The sequence below is a fragment of the Phalaenopsis equestris genome, unplaced genomic scaffold, assembly GCF_001263595.1.
Source record: "Phalaenopsis equestris unplaced genomic scaffold, ASM126359v1 Scaffold001307, whole genome shotgun sequence".
Lineage (NCBI taxonomy): Eukaryota > Viridiplantae > Streptophyta > Magnoliopsida > Asparagales > Orchidaceae > Phalaenopsis > Phalaenopsis equestris.
Genome location: NW_018165746.1, coordinates 1238519 through 1253312, shown reverse-complemented (window position 1 = coordinate 1253312; position 14794 = coordinate 1238519). Strand labels below are relative to the sequence as shown.

The 14794-nt window shown below is 32.6% G+C and overlaps 1 protein-coding gene across 5 annotated transcripts in view; it reads left to right on the top strand.

Annotated features, from left to right (window-relative positions):
* The first annotated feature begins 1934 nt into the window (after positions 1 to 1934).
* LOC110033847 (carboxyl-terminal-processing peptidase 2, chloroplastic) overlaps positions 1935 to 14794 on the top strand; it is a 32579-nt gene continuing 19719 nt past the window's right edge. For 3 of the 5 annotated variants that reach the window (XM_020737978.1, XM_020737976.1, XM_020737979.1), the window contains exons 1-9: positions 1935 to 2104; positions 2262 to 2377; positions 2465 to 2528; positions 5376 to 5712; positions 5827 to 5976; positions 7277 to 7359; positions 7768 to 7976; positions 11686 to 11754; positions 11917 to 12035. In XM_020737978.1, coding sequence (XP_020593637.1) covers positions 2090 to 2104; positions 2262 to 2377; positions 2465 to 2528; positions 5376 to 5712; positions 5827 to 5976; positions 7277 to 7359; positions 7768 to 7976; positions 11686 to 11754; positions 11917 to 12035 — 1162 coding nt within the window. In that variant the 5' untranslated portion in view covers positions 1935 to 2089. Of the gene's footprint in view, positions 2105 to 2261; positions 2378 to 2464; positions 2529 to 5375; positions 5713 to 5826; positions 5977 to 7276; positions 7360 to 7763; positions 7977 to 11685; positions 11755 to 11916; positions 12036 to 14794 lie in introns of all 5 variants that reach the window. The other 2 variants (XM_020737980.1, XM_020737977.1) reach the window with 2 other exon arrangements.

Genomic DNA, 14794 nt, shown 5'->3' with positions numbered 1-14794 from the left:
GAAATAATTAAACTTAAATAAAATATTAGAAAATATATTTAATAAACCTAGTTGAATCCTATCAAACTGTTTAGCAATTTTTGTTAGGATTTAAAAATTGTAATGTTTGTTAGAAAAAAAAAATGGTTAAAATTAATCATTAAATTTAATTAAAATTCAATTTAAATTTTATTTGTAATTATGCTAATTAATAATTAATTATCACTAAACAAATTAATTATTAATAAAAAATTAATTTAAAACTTATTTATTAAACAATATTATAACATTAATCAATAATTAATTCACTAATTAGAAATTATATTAAAGAAGAATTACTTAAAATCTTTTAAAATAAAATAATTATTAAATAATTACATCTAAATTTGTCTAATTACAATTAATTTAATATAATAAATAAATAAATAATTAATTAATTAATTAATCAATTAAATTAATAAAGCTACCTGAAATAAAAAACACAAGCTTGCATTAATCCTCTTCTCCCAATATAGTTCTAAGAACCTTCCCTTTTCTACCCAAAACATATGTTTGTATTGGAGTCTAGCCGAGCCGAGTGTATCATTTTTCGGACTTGCCTTGGTATAATTATAAGTTGTTTATGTTTGGTTTGAGCCTATGTCTAGCTTTCAGACATTGTTAAATATTGATTTATTAACTTTCCAATGTTTAAACATGAATTATACTTAATTTGTTTATAACAAGTGAACAATTCTTCAAACTAGCTAAAAGTTTTAGATAAAGATCTATATTTTCATATAAAAATTTTAATAAATAAATTTGCAAATTTAATCACAGCTACTAATTTAACGATTATGAATTCTAAAATATTTGAACTTTACTAATTTACTACATAATTCTTATTGATAGGACCACACCAGTTCAAATATTGTAAGTGAAAAAACTAAATTGATCCTTAAAGTTAGGGATGAACATTTATTTAATCATATTAATAAGAAAATAATAGCAATAAGATAATTCACATGAATGTTGTTGGTAATTGGTGTGTAATGATCATAAAAAATGAACTCATTATGTTCAAGTTTATGAAAACTACAAGAAAAATATTTTATGACACACTATTTAAGTGTAAATATCTCATTCTAAAGTATAATCACTTATTAATAAAATTAATATATAATTAATAATTAAAGTAAAAATATTATTGATATAATAATATTTAACTATTAAATTTATAATCAAGTAAATAATAAATAATTTTATTTTATTTAAACAATATATCATATATATATTACGAGTTATTATCGAGTTTAATATTGAGTATTTAACAAGTTAATTGTTGGACGACAAACGAGTTTGTTCGTGAACGTAAACGAATAAGTTCGACTATGTTTATGTTCAGTTCTTTTAAGTTTCGAGCTTTTAAAAATTACTTAAACTTATTTATTTACTAATTTGAAAGGACATGATCAAGCCTTAAATCGGGTTGAGTTTAAGTTGTTCATCGAGTGCATTGGTTCATTTACAACCCTGACAAAACACTAGCTTATGACCCAAAGTATCGCTTTCGTGACTCGATACTCTCATCTTTCTCCTCCTTCCCGCTTCTACCCTGAACCATTGAGGAAGGTGACTTCACATCTTCCTTTTTCGCGGAAGAGATCGTCCCGGTCTCCTAGATTTACTAATAAGCCGATTCATGAGATTCAGTAAATCTAATAATTAGAAATCAATGAAATCAGAATTTATCAAATTGTCGGCTTTATTTTTGTCCAAACTGACCATCTTACAATAATTAGGTTAAATCCTACTCTAAATCCGTAACCAAATATATTATAAATATATTTAAGAGTTTTTACATACTAACTCCCTAAAACTTAAATATATTATTTTAACCGCCTAAAATATTAAACTCAAAAAATTATATATTTAAAATAAAATCCTGTTTATCCACCATTCTTGCATACCTACCAACCATCTAAATGCAGCCAATCACGCAACTCGAGAGAGATGGAGCCCCGCCAGAACCTTGAAAAGCGAATGCAATTCTATCGAACGGAACCCGCCGGGACAAATTATATGGTCCACGTACGCTGATTGCGAGATCCTCTCCACCGTCTCAGTCTCAATGGGCAGCTTCCTGGTAGGAGAATCCAGTTTCTAGCCTAGCCCCTTATACCCTTACAATGTTTTCTCCTGCTTACCTGTTTCTCAGACGACAATGGATTTTAATGCGGTTTTAGTTGGTTTTCAACATGCAAAGGTTTTTTTTAGTTATTGGGATTGTGATTTTTTTGCAGTTTCATCAGTACCAAGTGATGGGCCGAGCCCTCCCGATCCGAAGCGACGAGCATCCAAAGATTTATCTCATAGAAGGGCGGGCGTCGAATGAAGTTAGAGTTAATTGCAAGTTCTGGTAGCATGGATTTCTCTATGTTTATCGATAATACTTGGCGTTACTTTTATCATCTTGCGTTCAATCTCTTTACCTATTTTGGATTAGGCATTTCCGAAGGAAGCCGAAGAAAGTTAAAAAAAGTAATGATCGAGTTCTTGTCATTAACGAGGTTCATTCTTATATCTCTCTGCCAATTTTTGCACTAAGATGTTTATTAATGTTAGTTACTGAATATTATGGCTAATTTTGCTTGCTTTTTAGATCTCTGTTTTATCTGAAAGTACTTTATTTGATTCTATGTTATGATATTAAGGATGTCGGTGTTTGTTAGATTGTTACTATTCAACGTATGTAACGTAAAATTTATTTGCCATCTTATAAGATTGAAGTTACAAAAAAGCAATGACAACCATTTTGAATAGCATGAGTTTTGGATGAAGGAAAAAAACTCACAAGCACAAAAAGGAGACTGAAATGACCAACAAGGAGATGCCGAGAGCATTAATTTTGGAGGACAAAAGCCAAAGGAAGGCACCTGTGACAAGCTTTACTTGCTGGAGATTTTGATACCGGTGAAGAATCTTTATCGAATCAAAGGATATGATAGTCTAGTAGTAGAGCTGAGGAATATGAAGGAGAGAGAGAGTGACTATGAAGAGCAAAAGTTTGAAGAGACTAAAGAATACGACCTAGGTTGGCAGATGTTTTAACATTTTGACATGTAATCTAATCTCATCTGACATCTAAATATTTAGTCAGATGTTATAACAAGAAAGAAAAAAAGATGTCAAATAATATTTAGATGGTTTTGGAGACGGACTCAGATTGTGGATTTTGGATTGTAGTTCCTCAACAACTGATTGTTGGAATTGAAGTTTGTGTTATCTTTTTGGTAACTGGAGACAAATCTCTCAAAAAATTTCATGACACATTCTTTGACTGCAAGAGCATCAAGCCCACCTACTTCGTCATGATCATTGCCTCCGTTCATTTGGTCATTTTCTTTGCTACTATCATTTCCTTCTTATTATCTATATCAATTAACATTATATTCAATATAATTTTAAAGAAAATAACAAATTAATGACACAATTAGTTATTCCACCATAATTAAATTAACTTTTTATTTCTTTTATGCTCCAAATCGGCTTTATTTTTTTTTTCTTTTGGATGATTGTGAAACTGAAGGCATACTCAAATCAATAACGCTGTCAATGTTAACAATGATATGTTCATTATCATCATCGCCCAAGGCTATTACTTCATCTTCAACTTCGAGTTCTTCATAAAGTCTTTGATCTATCCATTTATCATGAGATAATATATAATTAACACTTAAAAAATCAAATCTATTATCACCTTCTCTTTATTTCTATAACTTAAAAGGTATCCATCTTTAAAGTTTTAGTTGAATATAACTTATATAGATTTGTTCATACTCTGTTGCCAATCAATCCCTCCTCTTAATATGCACTTGCTTTATTTGTTATCCATTTGAACAAATAATGTCCTCTCCAACTTTATCAACAAATTCATCATACACTCTAAAAAATAGAGCTACATATTAAACAAAGGTAGATGCATTAACAAATTTAAAAAACATGGTCCCATAAGATTGTTATTAAGGAAATTGACAATGCCCTTTTCTTTGATATCTGATCAATCTTGTGACATTATTGTTACCCTTATATTAGCTATTTTTTTCCCACTACATCAATAACTTTTGTTGTTGTCTTCAAAGATCTAATTCTTGATCACAATTCCCACCACAGTGAAGAATATTAATTCATGATGGCTTCTTTGCAATGTTGAATGAAATAATACTTTTATAAGTGTATCTTGAATGTCTAAACAAAATTTTTATGTTCTTTGGTCTCAAAGTTCCACAATTAGAAGAAAGAGAAATAGTCCACAACCACAGTAAAAGTTAGAACCAACAAATTGTTGAGAAACAAAATAAAAAGTGATCCCAATCATTTAGGCCATAGTTTCTTGTACTATTTATATGCAGTGGAATGGCTTTTCAAATATTATATGCATTATTTTTTAAAATCATCTAAATTTTTTAGCCAGTCTGCACACTAAGTGGAATTTCAGTCTCTTGATAGCTTTGATAATCCTCTTGACAATTTCCATTTGAAACAGGTAGCATTTTGTTACCTTCTCTTGATCTTCAAGTTGAGTACACAATATTTCCTAGCTATCCTTAGTTTTGGTACCACTAGACATTACAACAAATTGGAATAATAAAAGAAAAATCTTCAAGGAAAATGAAAAAAAAAACAATTGAATGAAAAGAAAGAAAATACAAATTTTATCTGTATCCTATCAAGCACATTCTAATGCATGAATCCTATACACATTCTAATCCAAGAATCATGCGTAAATGAATTTGATCCTATTGGGAAAAAATCATAATTTGCATATATTTTCTTGATGATGCATTTGACACAAAATTTACAACATATGATTTTATTAAATCAGAATCTGCAACTATTTTAGAAATTAGAACATGATCACAAATCTTAATCCATATTCAAATTAGAGTTAGAATAAAGTTGTGTATGAGTCCATATTTCAACATAAACTTCTAAGAGAGTTGGAATCTATTCATGAATGTAAGATTGAACAAATTATGCCTGTCATAGTTGATGTATCGATTGAGCAAGTTGGTAATGAAACCTGGCGATTGGTTATTTAATGCTGCTTTTTTTCTATGTTCGAGTGAACATCGAAAGAAAAAAAGTGAAAAGGTATTTTATTTCCCACATCCTAGTTGGGACCACAAACTTCATTATCCATTCGGTTGTGATAACCTCTGGGGCTTCTTTGCTCATTTATTTCTGTCGGTTGTGCCATTTAGCTTGTTCTAATTGAGATTGGAAATTTACTGCTATTTTTTTTCTGTTCACTCTATACCATATGACATATGGTTATAATAAATTAACATAATTTAATTTGGTTACTCATGCATCAACTAATATGTTGAACTAATTGAAAATTATTCACTTCTTAGGATCCGGGTAAGTATCAGTATGCCTTGAATGCTGTGGCATCTTATTTTGGGAGTAATTTACAGTGCCATATATGTGGCGTCAGAGGAGGAAGAAATTTTAAGCTGCTTATAGCTCCTCAAAAGGTCTCTGTTCTCGCATCCTTGTGCCAAAGACTGCAGATACTTTTGGATGAATTGCACAAAATTTTATCATTAAGTATCTCATCTTTTCGAAGGAAAGTTATGAAGGTGACATTTTGGCAAGAAAAATTCATACTAGGCATTGGTACCATGTCTTATGTGGTTTTAAGCATAATGCTCGTTATATCAGCATCTGTAACAGTCAGTAAAGCCGCTTGTAACCATCTACCTGAAATAATTCCATTAGAATTATTCGATGTTTGATTAAACACCTTCATTACTTCTATGCGTGCCATTAATATGCACATTACTCTTTGATGATCCATTGTAGGGGCACTCACTGAAGACAATCGCCTTTTCTTGGAGGCATGGAGGATCGTCGATCGCGCCTATTTTGATAAAACCTTTAATGGGCAAAGTTGGTTCCGCTATCGAGAAAATGCACTTCGCACTGAGCCAATGAATAATCGGGAAGAAACATGTATGCTTTAATTTTTCATGGTCAGATGAAAAAAAAAATTCTAAGAAAAAAAAATCTCAAGATGGGTTTGAAGCAATGGTTTGCATGCTCTTTATTATGATAACGATAGTCACTGATTTGAGTTAAAAATGGCCTTTTATATATGTGAGCATAAAAAACTATATGCCATTTTTCCTCAACCCTATATTAGTTGGAATCACATTCACTTGGTGCATCCTATTGCTCATGTTTTTGAAGTCCTCCGTATGATGATAGTGTGATACAAATTTTCCCTTTGTGCATTTCATTTTTATTTTTAAAGTGCCATGATTGCTTCTCCAAAAAGACCTTATGTTCTTTTAACTATATGCTACCGATCTATTTGTATTGCACTTTATGCCAATTGCCAATGATGAGAATTTACATTAAGCTTACGTTTTCAAAACCTCTGTTAATATTTACTTTATTTTTTGGGACTCTACTAGTGATTTTTTCCATATTTAACCTCCACTAGCTTCCATCCATTCCTACTCACATGCAAGAACATAACACAAATTGTAATTTATGGAAAGTAGAATCATGTAAGCTATGCATGCCTTTGTACTTTTGTTATGTGATATTTTCTCTAAATGGAACTCTATGATATTATGATAAACGTAGGAATTCCAAAATTAGTAGTGCTATTATGTTTCTCAGGAATTAATCCGTAGATGGTGCCTTGACTGTTCTGATGTGGCCAATTTAGTCCAGAAGTTTTGCAGTGCTATTAGTTTAGTCCCTAGTCTATATAAAATTGATTCAAAATAGTCCCTCATATAAAAATAATGACACAAAAGTGATCTCAAGTTCATTCCTCTACTATGCAAATTTGATCCCAATTTAGTCCCTAAGGGATCAATTGAGATCAATTTACATTAGTTGGGGATTAAATTAGCACTACAAAATTTTGTGACTAAATTGGATACATCTGATAGTCGGGAGATCATTGTAGAATTTATTAACCCATGTGGCTCATGTAGAAGGCTTGATTTCGTGCAATGGGTTAGTTGTGCCACTTCAATATGTCAGGCTTTGAATCCAGAAAAGAACTTTTATTTTATGAGGTAAGGATATGTACATCAACTCCATAGACTTTTCAGTAAGGGAAGCCCATTGGACTAGGCGTGCACTTTATTTTATGTTACTCATTAGCTTTCGTCCCGTCTTGTAACATTTGTACTCCAACTTCAAAATCTTCCTTTGTTTATTGATTTCTCTTTTTCATTCAGTATCCAAATTTCATGCTGATTGCTTTTTATGGTATCTATTGCTTGTGTTTCAGACATGGCAATTAAGAAAATGCTTTCCACACTTGATGACCCATTCACTCGGTTTCTAGAACCAGAGAAATTCAAGAGTCTGCGGGTATGGCTTTTTTTTTTTGGAGGATTTACTTGCATTCCACTCATTCTTATGCATTTACATATCTTTATGCATTTACATATCTAACACCTAAACTTTTAAATGCCATCTTTCCTTTGCATGAAAAGGTGTATTTCACTTTTTAAAAGTTGAAATAGTGGTATTTTTTATGTGATATGAAAGATTTGAATGGCATAAATGTAAAAAATCAGAGTTTAGGTGTTAGATATCTAATCACATAAGAATTAGGTGGTATGCATGTAAATGCCCCTTTTTTTATTGCTTGACCAGCATGTTATGATGAGTTTACTACATCAATCAAGTTAGTAAATTATGTTTTTTTTTTTCAGGACCTTCTTATAGTAGTGTTTACTCCAACTTGAATCTTTTTTTTTTTTTGTTTCAAGGCAGTCTGGCACTCAAGGTGAACTTACAGGCGTAGGTTTATCGATTGGCTATCCCATGGGGCTTGACATACCAACTACAGGACTAGTTGTGATTTCCGCATCTCCAGGTGGTCCTGCAAATAAGATTGGTATTAAACCTGGAGATGTAATTTTGGCAATTGATGATAGAAGCACTGAAGACATGGATATATATGAAGCGGCTGAGCTTTTACAGTGAGTGTTTTTTTCTGACAACTTATTTATGTTGCTATTCCTTCTCATCAGATAATTTCTTTTTCTTATGTTTTCTTACTTATGAAAAATCTGTCATATCAAATGATAATCCCCCCCCCCCCCCCCCCCAACCCACACCCCTCTCTTCACTTAAAAAAGGGAATGAATTTTGCATGTTCAATTTATTATTAGTCAAAGTCTGAAAATTGATTATGGGAGATGCAAACAATATGAAAAATGGCCTTAAAGGGTTTATAACATGTTGAGTTAAAAAAACAAAACCATCTCTTTTTATTATATATAAATTAGGGCATTTGTAGTGCATTTTTTTTTGACAATTTGGTTAAGAACATTAGTTTTTACATTTTAACCCTAACTGCATTTAGTTTATGTTTCTATTTTTAAAGATTAGAGTGGTAAAGTGCTACGGAATTAAATTATATGAGGCGATGTACTTCTCCCAATTTTGAGTAGAAACAACCAAACTACACATGATTATGTTCTGTTTTCCAGAGTTTGTTGTAACTTCTTATGGATTGTAGAATATTTAGTTAAATGGATCTTGAAAAAGGTATCATAATTTAGTACTTCTTCTGAAATAACCATGTTTTATCATCAACGTGGCGAGCAGATAAATATCTTGATGTGTTGTAACATAAAATTAATAGAAGTTGCTGTTATTGTTGATAGAAAATTTGGTTATGACTATAAATCACTGAGGCAGACTGGTATTATGTGTGGCAAGATTTGAAGGATTGCAGCAGTTGTATTAATGCTAGCTGCAAGCTGTTTAATATATGCTGTACCTGTTTTCAGTTATTCTTACATTTCACATTTCAGCTCCAGGGTTGATTCTGAATTAATATGGATGGATCTCATTGAAGCTTTTGAAGGGAATATATTGGTTTAAGGACTTGTTAATGATTACGGAATGGAAGGACTTTATGCTTGCAAGGAGCCTGTTATGGGATCTTGAATTTAGCTTAATTTACATATTCAAAGAGTACCTCTAAGTTTATACACACACACACACACACAATTTTTTTTTCTTTCTTTAATTTAAAATTTATAATTGTCATTATCTGTTGTTATTTTTAAATTTTACCCCCGCTTCGTGCATTCAATGAATTTTGTTGTTTTCGTGTCTGGTGAATTAAGTGAAAGGGGGAGTTCTTGTCAGGTATGTTTAGTGTTCCAAGCTCATTTATGTTGTACATTTATTTCTTTTTGGAAATGACAATGATTGAGCGGTTTGCAGTTAGGCGAAATGTTTTGATGCGATTAGGTCTAACATTGTGGTTATTGTCGCATTCAACCAAGATGAAATATAGAATAGGTAGTGAGGTCAACACTTGTTCATCATAGGATTTATCACATTAAATTGTCGCGTCATGCAGGGGCTTTCAAGCATCTTAAATTATGCTATAATTCATATACATGTGGTTGAACATTTCATGTTTTACATTATTTTTCCTATTAGCTTTTTTATCTTATTTATTGTGGTTGACTTCTATTTTTCTGGAGAAAGGAGGGAACCTACCTTTCGAAGGAAGATTTATAGTGACATTTGGGTTCAGTTAGGAGTTTGGCGCCGCTCATGCAAGAAAAAGATTTCTTATATTATATTAGAAGGTTTTAGTTTATTCCTCCATATAACTCGGTCTTCTGTTTAAACTATAATATTGGGCAAGATGTTCATGTGATTTTCAATTGACTGTTTTTTATAATTTGTCTTTTCAAGCATCTGGTTATAAATAGAGTTATATTTTGATCTGTTCAAAAGCTCTATTTTTATCAAAACCGTCGAGTTTTTAATTTTGAGTCATAGATTTAAAAGGCTGAAATATGGAGAGGTTTTTTCGAGGTAAAATATTATTTTGAAGATGTTTAATATATAATTATTCTGAGAGTTAGAAATTGAGTTTAATCAAGGAGTTTGATATTTTATTCAATTTTATACAAAATATCAAAGTTCTAGGGTGGCAGGTGCGAGAGGTTAGCCTAGGACTTTTGATGAGATACTTGGTTTCTAATAAAAGAAGAAATAACTCATAGGTCTAATGATTGTGATTTTTCCATACTTTAGACTGTATATGCATATGAATTAACTTTTTTCATATTGAGAATTTTAATAATATTTTATTTTGTCAAAATCTCTGATGATTGCACTTATATTTTTTTGCTAGAAATAAGCCCGTGTTATTCCATATTGTGCTTGTCTTATGACAAGCCCTTCATATTCAAATACTTATTTGTTATTTTAAATATTGCACATTGATGCCTCAGTTATAAATTAACTGATGGTAGGTGCATATCAAAGCTAAGAAATTTTAAATGTATATTGAAATATTATTAAAAAGTTAAGCAATTTCTAAAAGTCGTGCTTTGTGGAATATATTGGCAAACGATAATGTGTTGCGCAGGTTGAAACAAAAGTTTTGATTAGTTGCACCTTAATAGGGGCTAGAAATTAATTTCCAACTCTCTTTACTAGAAAATTGGTAAGATATTGTTCAACCTTGAAAGCTAGAACAAAGGAGCTATTGATAATTGTTTTATTTAAGCCTGAATCTTATCAGCTATTATTATGGCCGATGAGTTACATGTGTCAAAATCCCTACAGACATCATATGACACTTCTAAGACTTTATTAATACTAATAAGAAAGAAAATGAGAGTAAAGTGAGTAATTTTATATTTGTAATTGACTAGCATAATGCATTGATATGCGCAGGGTGTCATGTTTGGGCCCTCCAATACATTGTATTAGTATCTTTTTTCTTAGTTAATATTATCAGCCTTTTTGGGCTTTCTATATATATATATAGAAAGCCCAAAAAGACTAATAATATTAACTAAAAAAAAGACACTGATAACTACAAACACTTATGCTTATTGCTTATGATTGTAACATTCACTTATTTAATTATTAAAGCATATCCTGATTTAAAAATTGTAATACTAAAGCTAGTTAGATCTATGATTAATAATGGTTGTATTAGTTCAAATGATCATTATGCATATTGTTATTATTATTATTGTGCATTTTGAATTGTGTAGCAAAATTATTTATCCCGCAAAGCTTTTTGGTGATAAGATATTGTAATTGTTGTTTTAGGAAGGAAAAAAGAGCAAGTGGAGCCATATTTAAGTGACCTTGTTTTGACCTTCATCTTAATATTATCAATGCATAGTTTTGGATATATTATAGAAGAAAGATGATCATAATATAAGTTAAAGATTTCTTATATATATATTAATTATACATGAAGTTTAGTAGAAGCTATGTAGCCCATTTTGATAATTTAAAATGTTTACATTTTTATATTAAGATTTATAATGGATTCATTATATTATTTATAAGTATAATATATATTTTTGATGATTTACATATCCATTAGATTATTTATAAAAATTAATGATAGTCATTCAGAAAAGCATCCATCTTTTGTTAGATATATTCAAATGTCGTAGAATAGGTAATTTATGATAAAATTCATAATTTGATCAAGCCATTTTAGTTGCTAGAGGATGGTGTTTGCTGTAACTCAAAGCAAGTAATAATTTATACTAAATAAATTATTTCTTTATTTATTTTTCCCAGTCAGCTTTCATTTTTATTTTATTAATTTGTTCCTTTCCTTTCCAATTAATTTGATTATTCTTAATTTAATACTTCAATGTTTCTTTAACTGTGATTGCCGTGCAGAGGTATCGTAGGAAGCACTGTTAAATTGGATATTCGCACTGGTACTGAAATCAAGCATATGTTTTTGAGGCAAGATTAGATATATTCATGTTGGTGTTGTTGATTGAATGTTTTATCCACTGCATGAAAAATTTTATTAAATAATTCTCTGAATAATATCTAGGAAATCATATTTATTTTCCTTGTGGAAATCAACAAGATATATTACCAACTCACTAATAAAATTGGCAGGAGAGAGAGAATTACTCTGAACCCTGTGAAGTTGAGACTCTGTGAGGTTCCTGGTCGAGGAAATAACAGCTCCAGGATTGGCTACATTAAGTTAACATCATTCAACCAGAATTCTTCGGGTTAGTTTTTCTAATAATTCTCTTTGTTTGTTTGTAGGGTAAAAAACCTATATTTACGGCACATCCTTTCTGAAGGATCATGAGAAATAGTAAGTTTGCATTTCAGATTTTAGGATGCAACGACACTTCTTGTATCTATTTCACTATTTAGTATTTCTATTTTTATCAATATCTTGGGGGGATCTAGCTTGATAGTAGTTGAACAAAAGACATGGTGGCTATCATATTGGTATCCAAACGTATTTTTGTTTCTTCTGGCAAAAAAAAAAAAAAGAAAACGGAAAAAAAAACCTGTTTCCTTATTTTAGCAATGTCACATATATTGTGAATGTTAATAGAAGTGCTGTAGAGTTTAATGAAGGTGACTATTATGGCTCATATACATCCTGAATGCTTCATGCAAATTAAACGTTAGAAGAGGCATTCAAGGCCCTATTATCGTTTTAAAACAAGCAGGAAAATCAATTCTAATGTTTATATTTTATAATTATATTTATTAGTCTTATTTTTAATATTAAAGATATATTTTCTTATTAAGGCAAATTCGAACCTCAAGAGTTACCTGCTGATTCTTCTACAAGGTGTTTTTTCCAGAATTTTTGTTGGTTATACGGATCCTAATTTCTGGTTACACTTGCTTGGATGTTGAGTATCATTTCAGATGAAGTGATAATTTTGTAGAAAATATTGAGCATACATTTTTAGTTAAGTTTAAAATGACGACTAATGATAATTTGCAAATGTTAGCCACCATTTCTTTGATGACTACATGAATATTAACTCTTCAAATTAGAGTTATTTTTACCTTAGGGGACTAAACAAAATTGTGGAATTACGCTCATTATTATTTACTTTAATTCTATTTAGTACTTGTTATATTTAGTCATAGTATAAAAAGAGTAGTAATTCAATTATAGGTATTTATGTTTATTCCATAATTATAAGAATTACTTAATTGTAGGAAGATTTCTTTCCTCATTTTATCTCTTGTACTCGCCTATTTATATGTGAATTATCTATGTATTAAATGAGAAAAAAAGTTATTCAAAATTCACATGGTATTAGAGACATCAAAGAGAAACCTCTCCCGCTCGGCTCAATCACGACCCTTCTCTCCCGCGATCCTCCTTGATCGAGCGTTTCCCTAGTTTGTCGTCCGCATCCGAGCGCTGCTCCTACCAATCACGCCTCTCTCCGATCGTCTGCGTCGGCTTCGAGATCGTCGGCATCCGCTTTCGCGTTCACGTCTGCTTCTGCGCTCTTCTCCTGCGATCATCCGCGCTTCTTCCGCGATCGTCTCCAGCGATCGTGCTTCTCCCGCATCGCGCTTCTCCCGCGATTGCCGACCCGAGCACAGCCAGTTCCCGCGATCTGTCGTCGACTCTTCTCCTGCGCCGACTCTTTTTCCGCGACCGAGCACAACCAGTTCCTGTCGTGCCACAATGACTAAGTACGATCATGCCTACAACTCCTCCACTAGTGATGTCACTTCTAGCCACCCCTCCGCGGTTGGGTCTTCATTGCCCAGCAATTCAGACAGTAATTTTGTCCTCATCACCAGCCACAAAATCACCGGCCTGAATTACCTCCAATGGTCTCAGTCAGTCATGATGCTTGTATGCGGCAAAGGCAAAGATGACTACCTCACTGGTGATGCTCCAGCTCCGATGATGACAAATCCGTCATACAAGACTTGGAAATCCGAGAATAATATGGTTATGGTCTGGCTTGTTAACTCGATGACACTTGATATTGGCGAAAATTTTCTTCTCTGTGGCACGGCTAAGGAAATCTGGGATGCTGCCCGTGAAACCTATTCTAGTGCAGACAATACAAGCGAATTATTTGTTGTTGAGACAATTCTTCATGACTTTCGTCAAGGTGATTTCTCTGTCACCCAATACTTCAATACTCTTACTCGGTATTGGCAACAACTAGATCTATTCGAGGTGTACCCTTGGCAGTGTCCCGAAGACTCTGTCATATTTCGCCAAATCATAGAACAAAAACACACCTTCAAATTTTTTCTCGGCCTCAAATCTGAGTTTGACCAAACTCGCTCACGAATTTTGAATTCGAAACCTCTTCCAACAATTCGTGAAGCTTTCTCCGATATACGCCGCGAAGAGTCACCAAAAGGTCGTGTTAGGGGCTTCCTTGTCCACTACAGTTCTCGACGGGTCTGCACTTGCTACTCATATTCCATCCACAGACAACTGTCAACGTCAGGGCCGCCCTTGGGTTGACCCCACTGCCGCCGTTCTAGCCATACTCGGGATACGTGTTGGCGGATTCATGGCAAACTCGCCAATGGGAAACCCAAACGGGATCATCAGGCAGCTGCCACCAGCACCACTGAAGCCTCTCCAGGAACGAGCCCATTCAGCGAAAAACAAATTCATGCCCTTTAGAAGATGCTCTGTCAGTTGTCACCAGTCCAGCCTACTAGTGTGGCATCGGGTGTCACCGGCCTTGTTACCTATCAAGGTATTTCCCCATCCGCTTTCGTCTTGGATTCAACCCCTTCTCGCCCCTGGATTGTTGACTCAGGTGCCTCCGATCATATGACCGAGGATGTCTCCTTATTAATGGATTACCGGTCGTGTAATCCGACCCTCACTGTTCGGATTGCTGATGGATCAGCCTCCAAAGTTGCTGGTCTTGGTTCTGTCTGCATCTCTCCAGATTTATTTCCCACTTCTGTGCTTCATGTTCCTACTTTGGATTGCAATCTGATCTCTATTAGTAAGCTCACTCAT